The sequence below is a fragment of the Thermochaetoides thermophila genome, assembly GCF_000221225.1.
Source record: "Thermochaetoides thermophila DSM 1495 unplaced genomic scaffold scf7180000011816, whole genome shotgun sequence".
In the NCBI taxonomy this organism is placed as follows: Eukaryota; Fungi; Ascomycota; class Sordariomycetes; order Sordariales; family Chaetomiaceae; genus Thermochaetoides; species Thermochaetoides thermophila.
In genome coordinates this window covers 2,095,827-2,109,901 of record NW_006383032.1, presented here as the reverse complement: position 1 = coordinate 2,109,901, position 14,075 = coordinate 2,095,827, and the positions used below count along the sequence as shown (strand labels likewise).

Sequence of the window (14,075 nt, the reverse complement as noted above, 5' to 3'; positions counted from 1 at the left end):
GAAGGTTGGGCATTGCACGAACCAGAGGGCTTCCAGAGCTAGGCCGCCAAGAAAAGTGTGGGTCTCGATGAGGAATCTTGTTCCGAGTTACTCCTTAGGTGGTTACATCTGTCACGACCAAGTCAGTGTAAGTACCTACCGTTATTGACGGATAGAGGCAAATCCCGAGCCACAGCTGAACTTTGCAAATCTTTCTTCGACCGCCTTCTTAAATATCGAATCGCCATATAACTTTCGGACATTATTGTTACACAAGTTCTGAAACCTCAATCGGAGTGTGGATTGGAGTCAATTGCTTGCTTATATAATTTATAGACTACTTCCACTAGCTGGCCATAGCGGGAGAAACAACGGCAGGGCCAAACGGTAAGGACATCGGTAATTCAATGTTTCCATGCAGGGCTGTTGCTTGAGTGTCATACGCGCCCTGGAAAGCCTCGAATGAGGTCATCGTGGATCTCCGCCCCAGGTCGCAGTGGCTTATTGGCCTTTGATTGGCCATTTTTGGATCTGTGGCTTGACTAGTGCCGCATCGGCCAAGCCGCCGTTGCCTGGTCGGCTGCGCTCCTTGTCTGGCCGACGAGCGCCGTTTGGCGCAGTTCAAGTGATAACCTCCCACCATCAACACTCATTTCAACACTTGCCCGCGAGGCGACCCCGATTTCTGTGCTCCTAAATCGCCGGCTCAACTTTCTTACTTTTCAATAATCTTATATCAGCGGTTGTCAACATGAATGTAGGTACTTTTCTCTAGGACCACTGCGATCGGGAGGTTGAGGACGGGTCGGGAGACTGATGCGGTTTCCAGGTGCTGGAATGGGCATTCGGCAAGCGCGTGACGCCTGCAGAGCGCTTGCGCAAGAATCAACGACTTCTCGATAAGGCCATTCGAGAGCTCGACCAGCAGAGGATGAAACTAGAACGACAGGAGAAGACACTCATTACTCAGATTCGCCAGAGCGCTCAGAAGGGTCAAATGGGCGCTTGCAAGATCCAGGCCAAGGATCTTGTTCGTACCAGGAGGTATGTTAAGCTTGCTGTGCCAGTCATTTTTTGGATTCGTTCTTACTCCTGTGCTAGGTACATTGAAAAGTTCTATGCTATGAGAAGTCAACTACAAAAGATCTCTCTCCGCCTGCAGGTTAGTAATTAGTCATGATGCGCTGGCAACGGGCTCCTCCGGACTGCTGACACTGCATATATCCAGACATATCGGACAAACGAGCAAATGATGCAAGCCATGAAGGGCGCCACGATGGCTCTAGGGAGCATGAACCGCACGATGAACTTGCCGTCGCTTCAGCGTATCGCGATGGAATTTGAACGCGAGAACGACATCATGGAGCAGCGACAGGAGATGATGGATGACGCCATCGACGATGCCATGGATGTTGGGCTTGAGGAAGAGGGTGACGAAGTGGTAGAGCAAGTGCTAGAGGAGATTGGGGTAGACTTGAAGCAAGCGGTAGGTTCTTATTTATCCCGCCATTTCTTGCACATGTATTACTGACGTTTGTTGCTTTAGCTCGGAGAGGCACCCTCTGGCTTGCAGTCAAGTTCAGTGTCAGAACCGAAGATTGCCCAAGCCATCGGTGGCGGGGGTAGCGGAGACCCCGGTGATGATGACTTGCAGGCACGGCTTGATAGCCTGAGGCGATGAAGTGTTTCTGCTCTACGGAGATACGAGACTTGTTTTCTATATGACATGATGGCTTAGAGGCTTTGGACGTTTTGCGTCCCAGGAGCTGTTTTGGCAGGTATCGAAACGGCGTCTTCAGTGCTTCCAACAGGATCTAAGGTGCGTCAGTGGCTTACGAGGCAGCTATACGCGAAGTAGAGAGCTTGGAAGTAAGCTTCCTGCATCTTATGGATTGGTTGATTCCATCCTAGGAATCCATCTGTTGCTGATCCAGATGCCACGCAGGTAACTGCTGTGGCCGCGGATCTCCATACTTCCTACTTCGTCTTACCGTCGAGTCTCCTGGTGTACATGTGAATCACAGAGGAGCTGGCAGCTATTGATTGCAGAGACACATTCCCCTCGTTTCCATAATCCAAGAACTGGGCTGAGAGGTGCACTCTAGCTGGTTTTCTCATCTTGGGTTTGGGGGTCATGCTTTCACTAAGAGTCAAAAAAACATACACGAGAATAATGAGAATCGGAAACAAGCTACAACTGATACAGAGATCCAATCCAGTGTCAGAAGCCCCAGATCCTATTTCATCAGTTTTACCCCTTCCTGTTGACATGGTGTCTCTCGAATGATGAACCCAGCAGTTTGGGTCCCGATCCTCGTATCGATCTTTGCTCCACCTGGGATAACAGTCGGATGCCGAGCGGCCGTCATCCTGGCAGCGGAGCAGACCAACGGCGCTGAGTGCCCAGGTGGACAAGGGTGAGTGGAGCCAGCTGTCAGACAGGATTCCACCAGCAGACTCGGTAATCTCTGTAATATTACGCTTAATGCATACGTTCCTTACAGCGAGGAATTTTTTTTCTGGCTCAGCAAACTTGACTCAAATATGTAATTTCAGTTCCTAAATAGAATAAATTTATAAATTGTTGTCTACTCGGATAGCTTGTCTATAATGAAAAGATTAATCATGGAAAATTAGGAGAGTCTCTTGATGTGGGTAGTTCCATAATGTGACGAAACCAGGTTGGAGTACCTTTATGTACTGGCTGTAACTGACAGCCTGTGGCGTGTTGGGTCCCACAAATCAAGCGGCCCGCTGACGTCGTCCAACATCACCCTCTCCTCTGGCGCGGGGGCATCAGAATCCGCCTTCTGATAAGATGCATGTACAAGTTGAAGGTTATAGGAACATTGAGAAATGCATTCTTCACGGCCGAATGCAGATGAATATAAGCAAGGCTGTTCACAGGAATTGTACTGTCCACAGGAATTGTACTGTCTGTTTTACATGAAGCATAGTTTCTAGCTGCACAAAGGCCAGACTGCAAAGCCCTGATGTCTGGGCTTGCCCACGAGAACCATCACAGACGGTGCCACAGGAGCTCTTGCATGAGTGACTTCATTACCAGTCACGATTACTGGTACGTAGTCCAACTGGCGATCTTCCTCTCATATTATCCCGGATTCCACCCATCACGAATATGTCACAGCTTGTCTCTCTGTCAACCTCAACCCCCTCCTCGTTCACAGCCCTTCGACATTCCGAGGAATATTGCGGAAACCCTCTTCAACTTTCCTTTGTCTCCTAGGCCACCACATAAAGCCGATTGCGACCCGCCGAACGTTTTCACCTAGTCACCCAGAGCCCGGATACTGTCACAACTTTGACCTCCACCCCCCCACCTCCCCTGCTCCCCTGCTAGTCTAAGGCAACAAGCGCCATCCTGCACAGGCCGGAGCCCGACTTCAAGCTCACACCTTATCATATCACCACCACAGCTTGTACTGGGCGGTTCGCCCGTTGAGTCTTACAGAAAGGGCCTCTTGTGACAATCAAAGTCAGTTGCTTTTTTTTTCCTATCCACGAGATGCAAAGGATGTGTCTGCGTTGATTGGTTTTTGTTTCTTTGCCTTCCATTCACTCGCGCAAGTGCCTTGTTCAGCAGGTACCAGGTATCTTCGTCCTGGTTGTCGCTTCTCTGCCTGAAGCCCCTCCCCCTCCTTCTTTGTCGTCCCGTACTCCATCCTGCGCTCTACCCCACGCCGCACGGCACGCCCGCGGGTTCCCAGCTTCTCGCCTTGTTTCCCCAATCTCTCTAGCACGCCAAAGCGTGTCCGATGCAGTAGCATGCATTGCACATAACACAGATCGTTTTCTCCATCGTCATGGAATCGCGCAGCAGCAGCAGCAGCAGCGACTTCCCCCACACTGACCATCCTCTCTCGCAGAGCATCCCAATCGATAAGACCGAGGTTCCCTTGTCTGAGCGGGAACATCGACTATCAAGATCTCTACCCATTCTTCGATTCCCCAAACCCCAAGGAAGTCAGGAACTCGCCAACTGGATCTCGAACAGCTATCAGATTATTATCCAGTCCCCCGCCATGCCGGATGAATCCAATCTGGCCGACTCGGCCTTTGAAATCATCCACAACACTGATACCGAGAGCCAAGATGGCCAACTAACCGAATCCACAAGTTCTCTGCCAATCTCTCGTTCTGATGACGTGGAGAGCCTCGATGGGACAGAAAGCCACTACAACTCCGAAACTGACGACGAAGAGGCTCTGGAATCTTCCCACGCCTCCTCCATTCGCTATGCGGATCAAGCTCTCCAAAGCCCCTCTCCCCAGCTTCCTGCCAGCACTCTCCACCACGGTTCTTCCACCGATGGGTCAGGTGTCATGGTAGGGTCGATCGAGTTCCAGGAAGACAATAGAGAACATAAAAGCGACAGCACAATTCTCTTGGAAAAGATCTCCGTCAAGCATGCAATCAAGGACTTTAATGAGGAGGAGTCCGCCGCATTGGCCCGGACTCTCGGCCTGCCCAATGCACCCAAGCGACTGGTAGTCACTGTTCGACAGACAATGTCCCAGTCCTACCTTTCAACGGAGAAACCCCTGCGTGTTCTCTATGTCGGCCGTGCTGAAGCACAACGGAGTATCATCCTCAAGGTCTGCAACGCAATCTGGGTCTCCCCTAAGAATAGTGACAAGGATGCAGACTATTTCAACAGTCATCGCGAGGGGCTGTACAATATCATACCCATCTCTTCATTTGGACCCAATCCTGAGCTCGATCTCATGGAAGCGTCTCACTATCAGATCAAAGTTGAACACTGCACCTCTGCCCACGAGACAATTTACGAGGGATCATCTTTCCCCAACGACACGGTTTACTCCATCACTCTCGAACACGACAGGACTTACACATCTTCCTTCTCTCCAAGCGGTTCTCGAATTCAGCCAAAGTGGGATCTCCCTCACATTGCTATATTTTACTGCTCCGAGAAGGATGATGCCGAGAGCACGCGGACGAGAGATGCTGCGTGGGCTTTCATGAAGCGGCATGGCGTTCCCGTTATGTTCATTGCCGAGCAGCAGATGTTCAAGAACAACTCCAACGGCCGCCACTGGAATGATTACATTGATGAAGACACACCTCATCTGTGCCTTGAGTCTCGCGATTCTGAGGCTCCCATGTCTCCTCAGCGGTTCCCAATTGATTACAACTCGTTTGCCGATATTGATGCACGGCAAATGAACCGAAATCTCACTTATCTGACTGGCCGCTCCAAGTCAGATGACGTCTGTGAGGATCAGGCCTCGTCCAATGTGTTCCCAGGATTTGGTCTCTTCAAGAATTGGACCTCACTGAAGGAGAATTCCACTGTTTTCTTTCAACGCCTGGATCTGGCGTGGTGGATCTTCTTCTGCGTGTTCCCCATCTTACTGCCTATCTTTGGGTCCTACTTAATTGATAGTACGGTAGGGTCTTGGAGATCTGAAGAACTCTCGGGCCTTCATGCGGTCCACTCTACAGGTGTCTGTCCTACCGACACCAACTCCGCCGGTTTCACCGTCACTAAACAGCCTGTTGTAGCAACGACCACTACAACGGTTGTGATCAATGTCACCTCAACCAAGACCATCCAGGTTAGTCACGCAAAGCCTTCAACTAGTGCTCTGGCTTCTGCGCTGTCTTTTGCCGGGTTTCTCTCTGATAAGCCGTCGGATGTTCCTTCTGATACCATTGTTAAGACGACCGGTTCGACAAAGCAAACGCTCTGCTCGGTACGCATCCACAGCCCAACAGAATTTCTGATTGAGATTCCAAACAAGAATAAAGCCATCTGGCTTGCTCAGGGAGCTATCAACATCGACGTGTATCGCGGAGATGTTGCCCTGAGAACTAAAATTTCTTCTGTGGATGAGGGTGTCCTTGTCGAGCTCAGCAGAAAGGAGGCTCATGGGTTGTTAAATATTTCTGTGGTTACGAACCGCCGGCCCAAGATCAACGAAACATTCCAGCTCGACTTTGGTAAAGCATCCCTTCTCAACACTCTGGAGGAAGGTTTGCATCGAATCGAAGACGGAGTTGGGAGAGTGTGTTCCAAGCTGGGTGACGCGTCTCAAGCTCTGGGAGGCATGGTCAAAGTGCCGAACGTATTCATGTCCACCTTGGAGCACGCCTCTGAATCTCTGTGCAGCCGAGCAGCCGACTCGTTCCATCAAGCTGCCTATAGCGTCCGCAAGAAGCTCTCTCTTCGACTTGAAACAGCCAAGGAAATCCGCAAAGAAGTGGGGTTTTCAATCCTCCAAGCCCAGATCACTTCCAGGTTGTGGTGGCTTAAGATGCAGGGTAAGATGGATGAATATGCTGCGTACAAGCGAAACGCATCCAGGCTCCTCAAGATGAAATTTGGAGAGCTTCGGAAGGGCAAGGCACTGCAGGAGAAGGATACTCCAGTCGCGGACAACCGCGGGTTTTTGAGACTCTTCCCAAATTCCCATCGGACCTGTAAAGGCGAGTGCGTCAAGGGTGTTAAGGAACCTTTCAACCAGCATGCTACTGACGGAGGCAATGTCTGGCTGAAGTTCATGGGCCGCACCTAAGCCTTCACTTTCTTGGGGTGGTCGACGGCATCTGTTTCCTTTGTCTTCTTCGGGGTTATGGTAATGGAATGGAGTAAACGGATGGTCACATGGGATGGAGGGACATGTACTTACTGACTTTGCGACTATGGGACTTATGGCTGTCAGGGATCTGGATTGGAGTTCTTCATGGCTTGTGTGCTCTCTTTGCTCGGTTCAAGATCATTCATTGCATTGTCTGGTAATATCAACCTTGTGTTTCGAGACTATCCCAAAAGAAGTGACCGTTATGCATCTGCTAAGCATCGAGGGATGTATCTTGTTCGGTGAACACCCTTCCCTCGATCAGTCAAGTTTTCCCCTTCATATGTCAACAAAGACCACACTTGGACCTAGGTGGGTAGAACTGTCGAAGACTCGCAGTGGTACGACTCGAAATGGTACGGTTGTAGATCGAAGGAAAACCATAGTCAATAATTTCTTGTTGACCCGAGGACTTCAACCGGCCACGAAGATATCATAAACTTGACTACTAACTATCCAGGCCAGATGGGGGCAACAGACTCCTATCACCTGCTACCTGTTTGATACTGACTTACTTGAAATGGGGAGATCCCAAAGCTGGTGGGTGTGTACCACACCGCCCTCATAGTGATATGCATGTAAGCTAGTTTATTGACTATCCAATCACCGTCGATATGGCTGCAGCTCAGCCCAGTGTCAGGGTCCACAGCCAAGACCCAATTTTCACTCTTGCGGCCGTGATTTGGTGATAAAGGCAAAGTGAGGGGCAGTTTATTTTGCACCACCTTGCTTGCTGCCTTGCCTTGACCAACCTTATCCACTTTTGCAATACTCAAGACGTCTCTATCTGCACTTGCGCACTGCAGCTGTCTCAACCACAGATCCGATTTCAAAGCCATACGGTATGTTGTTTTTCCTATTTGGCGGTTTTTCCCTCTGTGACCGCAGGCGACTTGCCCCGCCATGTTCCGAACAACCCTGCCGACTCAGCTGAAGCATGGCGGGGGCGGGGGCGGGGTGGTGAGGAAGGGGAGCGTGTCGCCAACGCCGGTGGCGGCGGACAAACTTTTTGATTTATACACGAACACTGGCTAACCACAGCATTTACGTGTCATCGCTTTTCGATTTCGCATCGTACAGCATCATATATTTTTCACCTCCGAGAACTGTTCTTCCACCAACTGTCAGGATGTCTTCCGAGAGCGACAACAAGCCCGTCGATGAGGTCAAGTCGGTGACCTCGTCTTCTGTCTTCTCCATGTTTGGTGGCGGCGCCAAGAAGGAGAAGAAGGAAGAGGAGGACCGTGGTGACATTTCCGGCAGCGCGAAGGCCCAGCGCGAGGCAGCCGCAGCTGCGAAGGAGAGTGCGAAGGAGGGTGCTGGCGACGAGGTATGAGTCAAATGTTCAACTGGGTCATAGAGGGCATACTGTTGTTAGGTCCGGCTGCTAACGCTAGATATCCAAAGGATGACCAACCCCCGGAGTCGGAGGATGTCCACTTCGAGCCTGTTATTCGCCTGACCGAGAAGGTCGAGATCAAGACCCATGAGGAGCAGGAAGAACAGGTTTTCAAGATGCGCGCCAAGCTCTTCAGGTACCATCCTGAGTCAAAGGAGTGGAAGGAGCGCGGCACTGGTGATGTTCGCCTGCTTAAGCATGTTGAGACTGGCAAGGTCCGTCTGGTGATGCGCCGTGACAAAACCCTTAAGGTCTGCGCCAATCACTACAGTACGTTTAGTCCCATTAGCCCACGTTTCCTTGGACTGAGATGTTTGTGTGTATATCTGTGTGGAAGCTGACTGATGAACAGTTCTCCCTGAGATGACCCTTAGTCCGAACGTTGGCTCTGACCGCAGCTGGGTCTGGACGGCTGCTGCTGATATGAGTGACGAGAAGCCCGAGGCTGTGACTCTGGCCATTCGCTTCGCTAACTCGGACAATGCCAACGAGTTCAAGGAGGCCTTTGTCAAGGCCCAGAAGGAGAATGAGGCCATCATGAGAAAGGCCAAGGGTGAGGACGCGAAGGAGGAGAAGGAGGAAAAGAAAGAGGAGGAGAAGGAGTCCGCCTAAAAGTAGAGGACAGCTCGCTGGGTTTAGAGGGGATGATCCCCGGGAAGAAGAGCAGCAACCCCTTGAGATGCCATGTTCTGCCCAGACTAGGGGCAGTGGCCATGAAGACGAGCTTTGCGGATGGATTTAACGACCTAATTCACCTTCGATCATAAGACCCTTCTCACACGCACTCGTACACTTGCACCTTCACACACTTGCACACTTGGGGCAGGCCTTGGAACATGGCCCTGTCACGTTCTGTTGTTGGCGAGGAAGGTCAACAATATCTAAGAGCTTTAGATAGATCAAATAGCACAAAGGTCCCCCTTGCTAGCACCCTGCTATTCGCTTCTGCGTCTACAAGACCCATTAGACCGCAGATCAAAGAGGGACCCGCAGGACAACACCCGGCCAACGACGCCGAGCCTTTCAGGAAGGAGCTTGATAATGCCAGTTTGTCAATGATTTTTGTCTTAACAGAGGACTTGGTCCGATGTTTTGAACTGTTTCTTCAAACGCCCTACCTGCCCGATCAACTTCCTCTTCCAACCTTTTGGTTTTCAACTCTCAGGTTCCCTTCCTTTAACCGACCAAGGGCGGCAAAGTTTCCCACTTCCAATTCCAAACCTTCCAACTCTTCTCTTCTTTAATTTGGCCTCATATTTCCAGAACCCGGGCAGAAACCGGCAAAGGGCTCCCACCGACCCAAAGAGGGATTGCTTCGCAACTTACATCGGTCGGTTGTTCGCCAAGACCCGTTGCTGCACCGCCACAACTTCATCAAGCATGGCCCCGCGCAAGAACGTCCCACGCGCCGCCCGCCGCTCTTCAGGAGCTGTGGCGGGTGAGGGTGGGCTGGTATCGCCACAGTCAGGTACGTGCCAAGCTCCAATTCACAGGCGCCGCGCGCGCTCTGGTCGCTTTTTCGTGAGAGAGCCAGACCGCGACGTGGATCGTCTATTACCAAACGGAAGCCCAATCTCCCAGACCCCATCTTCCCAATCATCATCATCCTCTGCCCCCCAGCCGTAGAGCCGCTACGTGTCCGTCCCCGCCCCCTTGATCCTGGTTTATCCATCGATCCAGCGTTATAATTGTTGTTTTGACGGCAAACGTTTTCTCCGAAGTGTCGAGCGATCGGCCCAGCTCTCAGCGCGTGCGACCACTTTTGCCGAGCGATTTGCGATTCCTGCGATATCACCGTTACGCAGGGGCCATCTGACCTCATTTCTTTTTTTTTTTTTTTTTTTTTTTTTTCGCGCCGCCTAGCAAAAGCGCACTTCGTGCCTTGCCTATACGCCGACAAGATTGGACGAGTCCCGGAAACGAGCCGCATCATTTGCGTTTGCTGTACGGTTGTGTGGAGAAGGACGGTAAAACACTAACGTATTGGGGTTTCTGCGAGGATAGAGGACCACGATACCACCACAGACGGGATCTCTGTCAACCTCTCTCCTGCTGCTGTCCGTTCTGTTAATAAGCCGAACTCGCACAAGCAGCCCAAGATCAAGATGATTGTCGAGGTAAGCACTGACCCAGAAATCGGAAAAGCGCGAAGTGCACATGGAACAACCTGTGACTAACGGCGGCTTTGATCGATACAGCGCAAGATCAAGATTGTCACTGAGCAGCACAATATGTAAGCATTGAGATTTGAGAAGGGCAGGGGATAAGGAAGAGGAGATTGGGGAAGGCTGACGATGTGTTAGCGACAAGCCTCCTATCCAGGAAGGCTTTCCTATGAAAGAATGGACTGTTGAGATTTATATTCTCGACCAGGAGGGCAAGGAGAGGCCAGCCAGATGCTTCACCAAGGCTGTCTACAACCTCCACCCTTCTTTTGCTCAGCCCGTTCAGAGTATGTTCTCGGCCATACACTTCCAAAGGCTGTCCATGTTGTAATACTAACGCATGCGTTTTTCAGCCTTCACCGAGCCTCCCTTCCGCTGCCGGAATGAGGGTTGGGGTGAGTTCGAGATGGCCATTGACCTGTACACGACCGAAAAGGGTGGCAAGCAGACCATCATCCACGACCTCAATTTTGCAGCTCCCCAGTACGAGAACATCCACACCGTGACCTTCAAGAACCCGTCGCAAGCCCTTCAGGCCATCCTTCGTGAGACGGGCCCGCTTCCATCGGACGAGGAGCGCAAGCTGAAGAAAGCGGACGGTGGCAAGAAGAAGAAGGCGTATGACATCGAGAAGATGGCTGATGCCTTGGTCAAGCTCGGAGAGGATGATCTGCTCCAGGTGATCCAAATGATCCATGACAATAAGGATGACAATACCTACATCCAAAACAACATCGATGCGGGAGAGTTTTCGGTTGACCTTTATACCCTGCCTGACCCTCTTCTTAAGATGCTTTGGGACTTTGTGGTAGGCCACCATACCATCGTCTAACTCGTTTGGCTTCCGTCATTGATTCTTTCATGAAGCCTGGCAGCTAATTTACCGTCACACATATAGGTCAAGGCTGGTGTTGTTGCCGCTTAATCCACACATATCTAGTCTCTCTGCATTCGATGGCGTATGGCGTCCGGGCGGAAAGGGTCAAACAGCATTAGTCGGATGCTTATTTGTCGTCCTGACTGAGGATCGGCGGCCGGTTTGGCACAGGGTTCCTGATGGGTTGGTGGATTTGGGCCTGGCTCCTAATGATAATTGCTGGGAACTTTGGTATCTGTGATTTGATTCACCTTGCTTTCTCGTTTCACTGGTGGAGTGGTGGCCTGAGCGGCTTTCGTGTATCTATCTGGCGGGATGGGGCTTTCAGATGAGCAGATGAGTCTTCCTCCCATTACAGAGGATAAGATGGGCGGTTTCGAGGCTCTTCCTGGTGGAAATGGTACTACGGCTGGTCTGGATTCCGTCGTATATATGATCTGGCACTTGATATTATGAATTGTCCGGTATTCTCTCCTTTCTCCAGACATGTAGAGTAGGTACCTATGTCGCTTGTTGGGGTGAGGGCAACAAGGAGAGGTATAGTCGCTCAAGGACAAACACTAGGGCTACATATTTGGTTAAGAGTAATCAAATCGACGTATTCACTCCAACTTCTAATGACTGCGTCTCCCTGCCTTGCCCGCCGACTAACTGACCTTGTTTGAGATCTGGGGTGTATAAGGGCATGATAGTCCTGCATGGTTTTCATCAAGGGGCTTCGACCACTACATGTTCCGTTAGGAATATTCTGACATTGAATCACAACTTCAAGAACACGAGAACTCAGGTGGGTACCTGCTCTTGCTGATTACGGGGTACAAGCACCTACACACAGGAATGTATTCTCCTAAGACACCTTACCTAGCTCTAAGGTAGGTCAAGTAGGTAGTCGATGCCAAAGCCTGCTGAAGTAACATGCACATGTAACCATCCACCAATCTATATCACCCAGCACGCGTCCTCGGTAAAACAATACATGGTAATACATTTCTCCAAGGTCGCATGCAGAATGGAAAAACTTTGGTCAAGTGCAACGGGGGTGATGCTCCTGGAGGGGGTGTCCATTGAGGTGCATGCGCGGCTGTTGTCGGGTTGCTTTGATGCTACCTCCTATGTACCGAGAAAGCTTCGCGCCAGCTCACGAGGCCCATCCGCTCAGCAGGCACAGCTGCTTTGTCTCTTGTCCTGTTTGGCATAGATCCACAGGGCAATCCCCCACACCGCCGAAGTGAGCATTGAGTAAGCAGGCAAGCAACAGAGAAGAGAGAATTCTGGCGGCTTCCCTGTGCCACCGTCGTCACCGAACCACGGTGATGGGAGATGGAAGAGGAGCATGGATGATGGAACAAGGTCAGCGGGGCCGCGTGACCTGCGGTAATGTGACCTGCTGCTTTCCCGACTTGGGCAACGTATGTCAGAGATCGGGTCTCATGGAGGGTACAGACAGCGGCAATCCCTTCTACAGTTCGACGAACGGCGGGTTTTGGAGACACCAGGCAACAGACATAGGCATACGTAGTGTAGATCCATTCCATTGGCACGGATTACAACTCAGTTTGTTTGATGGTGGCACAGCTTCGAGATCATCAGCAATAACCGGCGCTCAACACAGGCCCAATTGCATATGCTGGGATACGAAGGAGGTTGAGGGGCTGGCTAGGTATTCAAAAAAAAAAAATCTTTACGCAGCTGCAGGCTGTCAAAGATGCAGAGCCATCAACGGTATGCAGATAGTCAGGCGGGGTTGTTTCGTTTCTAAGACGCGCTCTTATCGCGACAAACTTGACAACCCTGGATGGTGGAGACCGGCAGGGCTGCGATTTGGCCGTCCGATTTGCCAGGGCGTGTGAGTTGGAGTGGGCTCCTGCACATGCACCCCGATAAAGCTGTCAGAGGGGCGGGGCAGGCGGCTTTTCAGGTTCTTGATGCCGTGGTTGCTCGTTGACGGACAGAATACTTAGATTTGGATGAGTGGTAGCAGAGGAGATGTCAATGGAGCGTGGTTGGCTTTGCTTGTCCCCAGCTCAGGCGCGGCGCAACCGCCACTGCCATTGGAACGGCGGATGGCGGCAACATACCATTAACCACAAGAACTCGAGGATGGCCAGCCGCACCTCCATTCATCGCAGCCGCGCCGTCTGATGCATTTTGGCCCTTTCACTTGCCAACTCTGGTTTTGTCCGTTCCTACCACTTCATGCCCGTCTAAGTCCCTTATCGGTTCTGACAAAACTTTTTTTTTTCCTCGAGGGATCACCTTCCACTTCGAGCTCGCATTCGAGGCTGTCACAGTGCCAATTGAGATTCAACTTGCCAACGGTGGATCCGGCTGTGAACAGGGGATCTCAGCACCGGAGCCAGCCAAGGTAAACGACGGGCACTGATAGGCTCAGACCAAGCCCCTCGTGGATCGCCGTGCAGACCCACGTAGACCAATGCAGACCTCTTAGGCCTCTCCCCACAGTGTCCACAGTGCCCACCGTACGCAGCAAGCAGGAAGCAGAAGCGAAGAAGGTTCCAAGCGCGAGCGGGAAGCGTTGGCGCCTGGATGGCTCGAAGCAGGCGCTTTGCACAGTAGCAGCCTCAACCCGGCAGTGGAATCAGTAACAGGCCAGCAGCAGCAGCAGCAGCAGCAGCAGCAGCAGCAGCAGCAACCAAGACCTGACAACTTAGCCTGACAAGGGTCGAGCAGGGCCCCTCCGGGAGCCCCAAAAGCCGCCAGGTGCCCTGTTCCAGGCTCTCAATCTTGTGATCCGACCTTGCTTGAGCGACCTCCCGTCAACCACCGCAAACCGCGTCCAACCGAACAACCTAGCAGACCTCACTGGAGCTTAGCAACGGCGCAACCTGGAACGGCGCGACCGTCTCAGACCCGGGACGCGAACAGGTAACAGGAACAGGCACAGGAGCGACCAGCAGCGAACAGGAAGCGCATTGTAACAGAGGCTAGGCAGCCTAGCGGTACCCGAGTGCACGCGGTACGCCGCACGCCGCACCGTACACGCGGTAACCTTAACGGATTAGCACTGAGTGCTT

The 14,075-nt window shown here is 51.8% G+C and overlaps 5 protein-coding genes across 5 annotated transcripts; all 5 read left to right on the top strand.

The window, feature by feature from the left end:
* Positions 1 to 730: 730 nt before the first annotated feature.
* On the top strand, positions 731 to 1,660 carry CTHT_0026570 (putative vacuolar-protein sorting-associated protein; the record flags this gene model as incomplete). The annotated part of the gene is made up of 5 exons (XM_006693052.1): positions 731 to 736; positions 809 to 1,023; positions 1,081 to 1,141; positions 1,208 to 1,465; positions 1,526 to 1,660. 5 exons carry the CDS (start codon positions 731 to 733, stop codon positions 1,658 to 1,660), a joined length of 675 nt encoding a protein of 224 aa, XP_006693115.1.
* A 2,143-nt stretch (positions 1,661 to 3,803) lies between these two features.
* On the top strand, positions 3,804 to 6,536 carry CTHT_0026560 (uncharacterized protein; the record flags this gene model as incomplete). Its single annotated transcript, XM_006693051.1, has 1 exon — positions 3,804 to 6,536. The coding sequence occupies one exon, from the start codon at positions 3,804 to 3,806 to the stop codon at positions 6,534 to 6,536; it is 2,733 nt and encodes a 910-aa protein (XP_006693114.1).
* A 1,192-nt stretch (positions 6,537 to 7,728) lies between these two features.
* CTHT_0026550 (ran-specific GTPase-activating protein 1-like protein) lies at positions 7,729 to 8,610 on the top strand (the record flags this gene model as incomplete). Its single annotated transcript, XM_006693050.1, has 3 exons — positions 7,729 to 7,929; positions 8,007 to 8,268; positions 8,351 to 8,610. The coding sequence occupies 3 exons, from the start codon at positions 7,729 to 7,731 to the stop codon at positions 8,608 to 8,610; spliced, it is 723 nt and encodes a 240-aa protein (XP_006693113.1).
* Positions 8,611 to 9,378: 768 nt separating this feature from the next.
* CTHT_0026540 (uncharacterized protein) lies at positions 9,379 to 11,088 on the top strand (the record flags this gene model as incomplete). The annotated part of the gene is made up of 6 exons (XM_006693049.1): positions 9,379 to 9,466; positions 10,003 to 10,115; positions 10,197 to 10,231; positions 10,302 to 10,450; positions 10,517 to 10,971; positions 11,062 to 11,088. 6 exons carry the CDS (start codon positions 9,379 to 9,381, stop codon positions 11,086 to 11,088), a joined length of 867 nt encoding a protein of 288 aa, XP_006693112.1.
* Positions 11,089 to 12,745: 1,657 nt separating this feature from the next.
* Positions 12,746 to 13,717, top strand: CTHT_0026530 (uncharacterized protein; the record flags this gene model as incomplete). Its single annotated transcript, XM_006693048.1, has 2 exons — positions 12,746 to 12,762; positions 13,504 to 13,717. The coding sequence occupies 2 exons, from the start codon at positions 12,746 to 12,748 to the stop codon at positions 13,715 to 13,717; spliced, it is 231 nt and encodes a 76-aa protein (XP_006693111.1).
* Between the last annotated feature and the right edge of the window lie 358 nt (positions 13,718 to 14,075).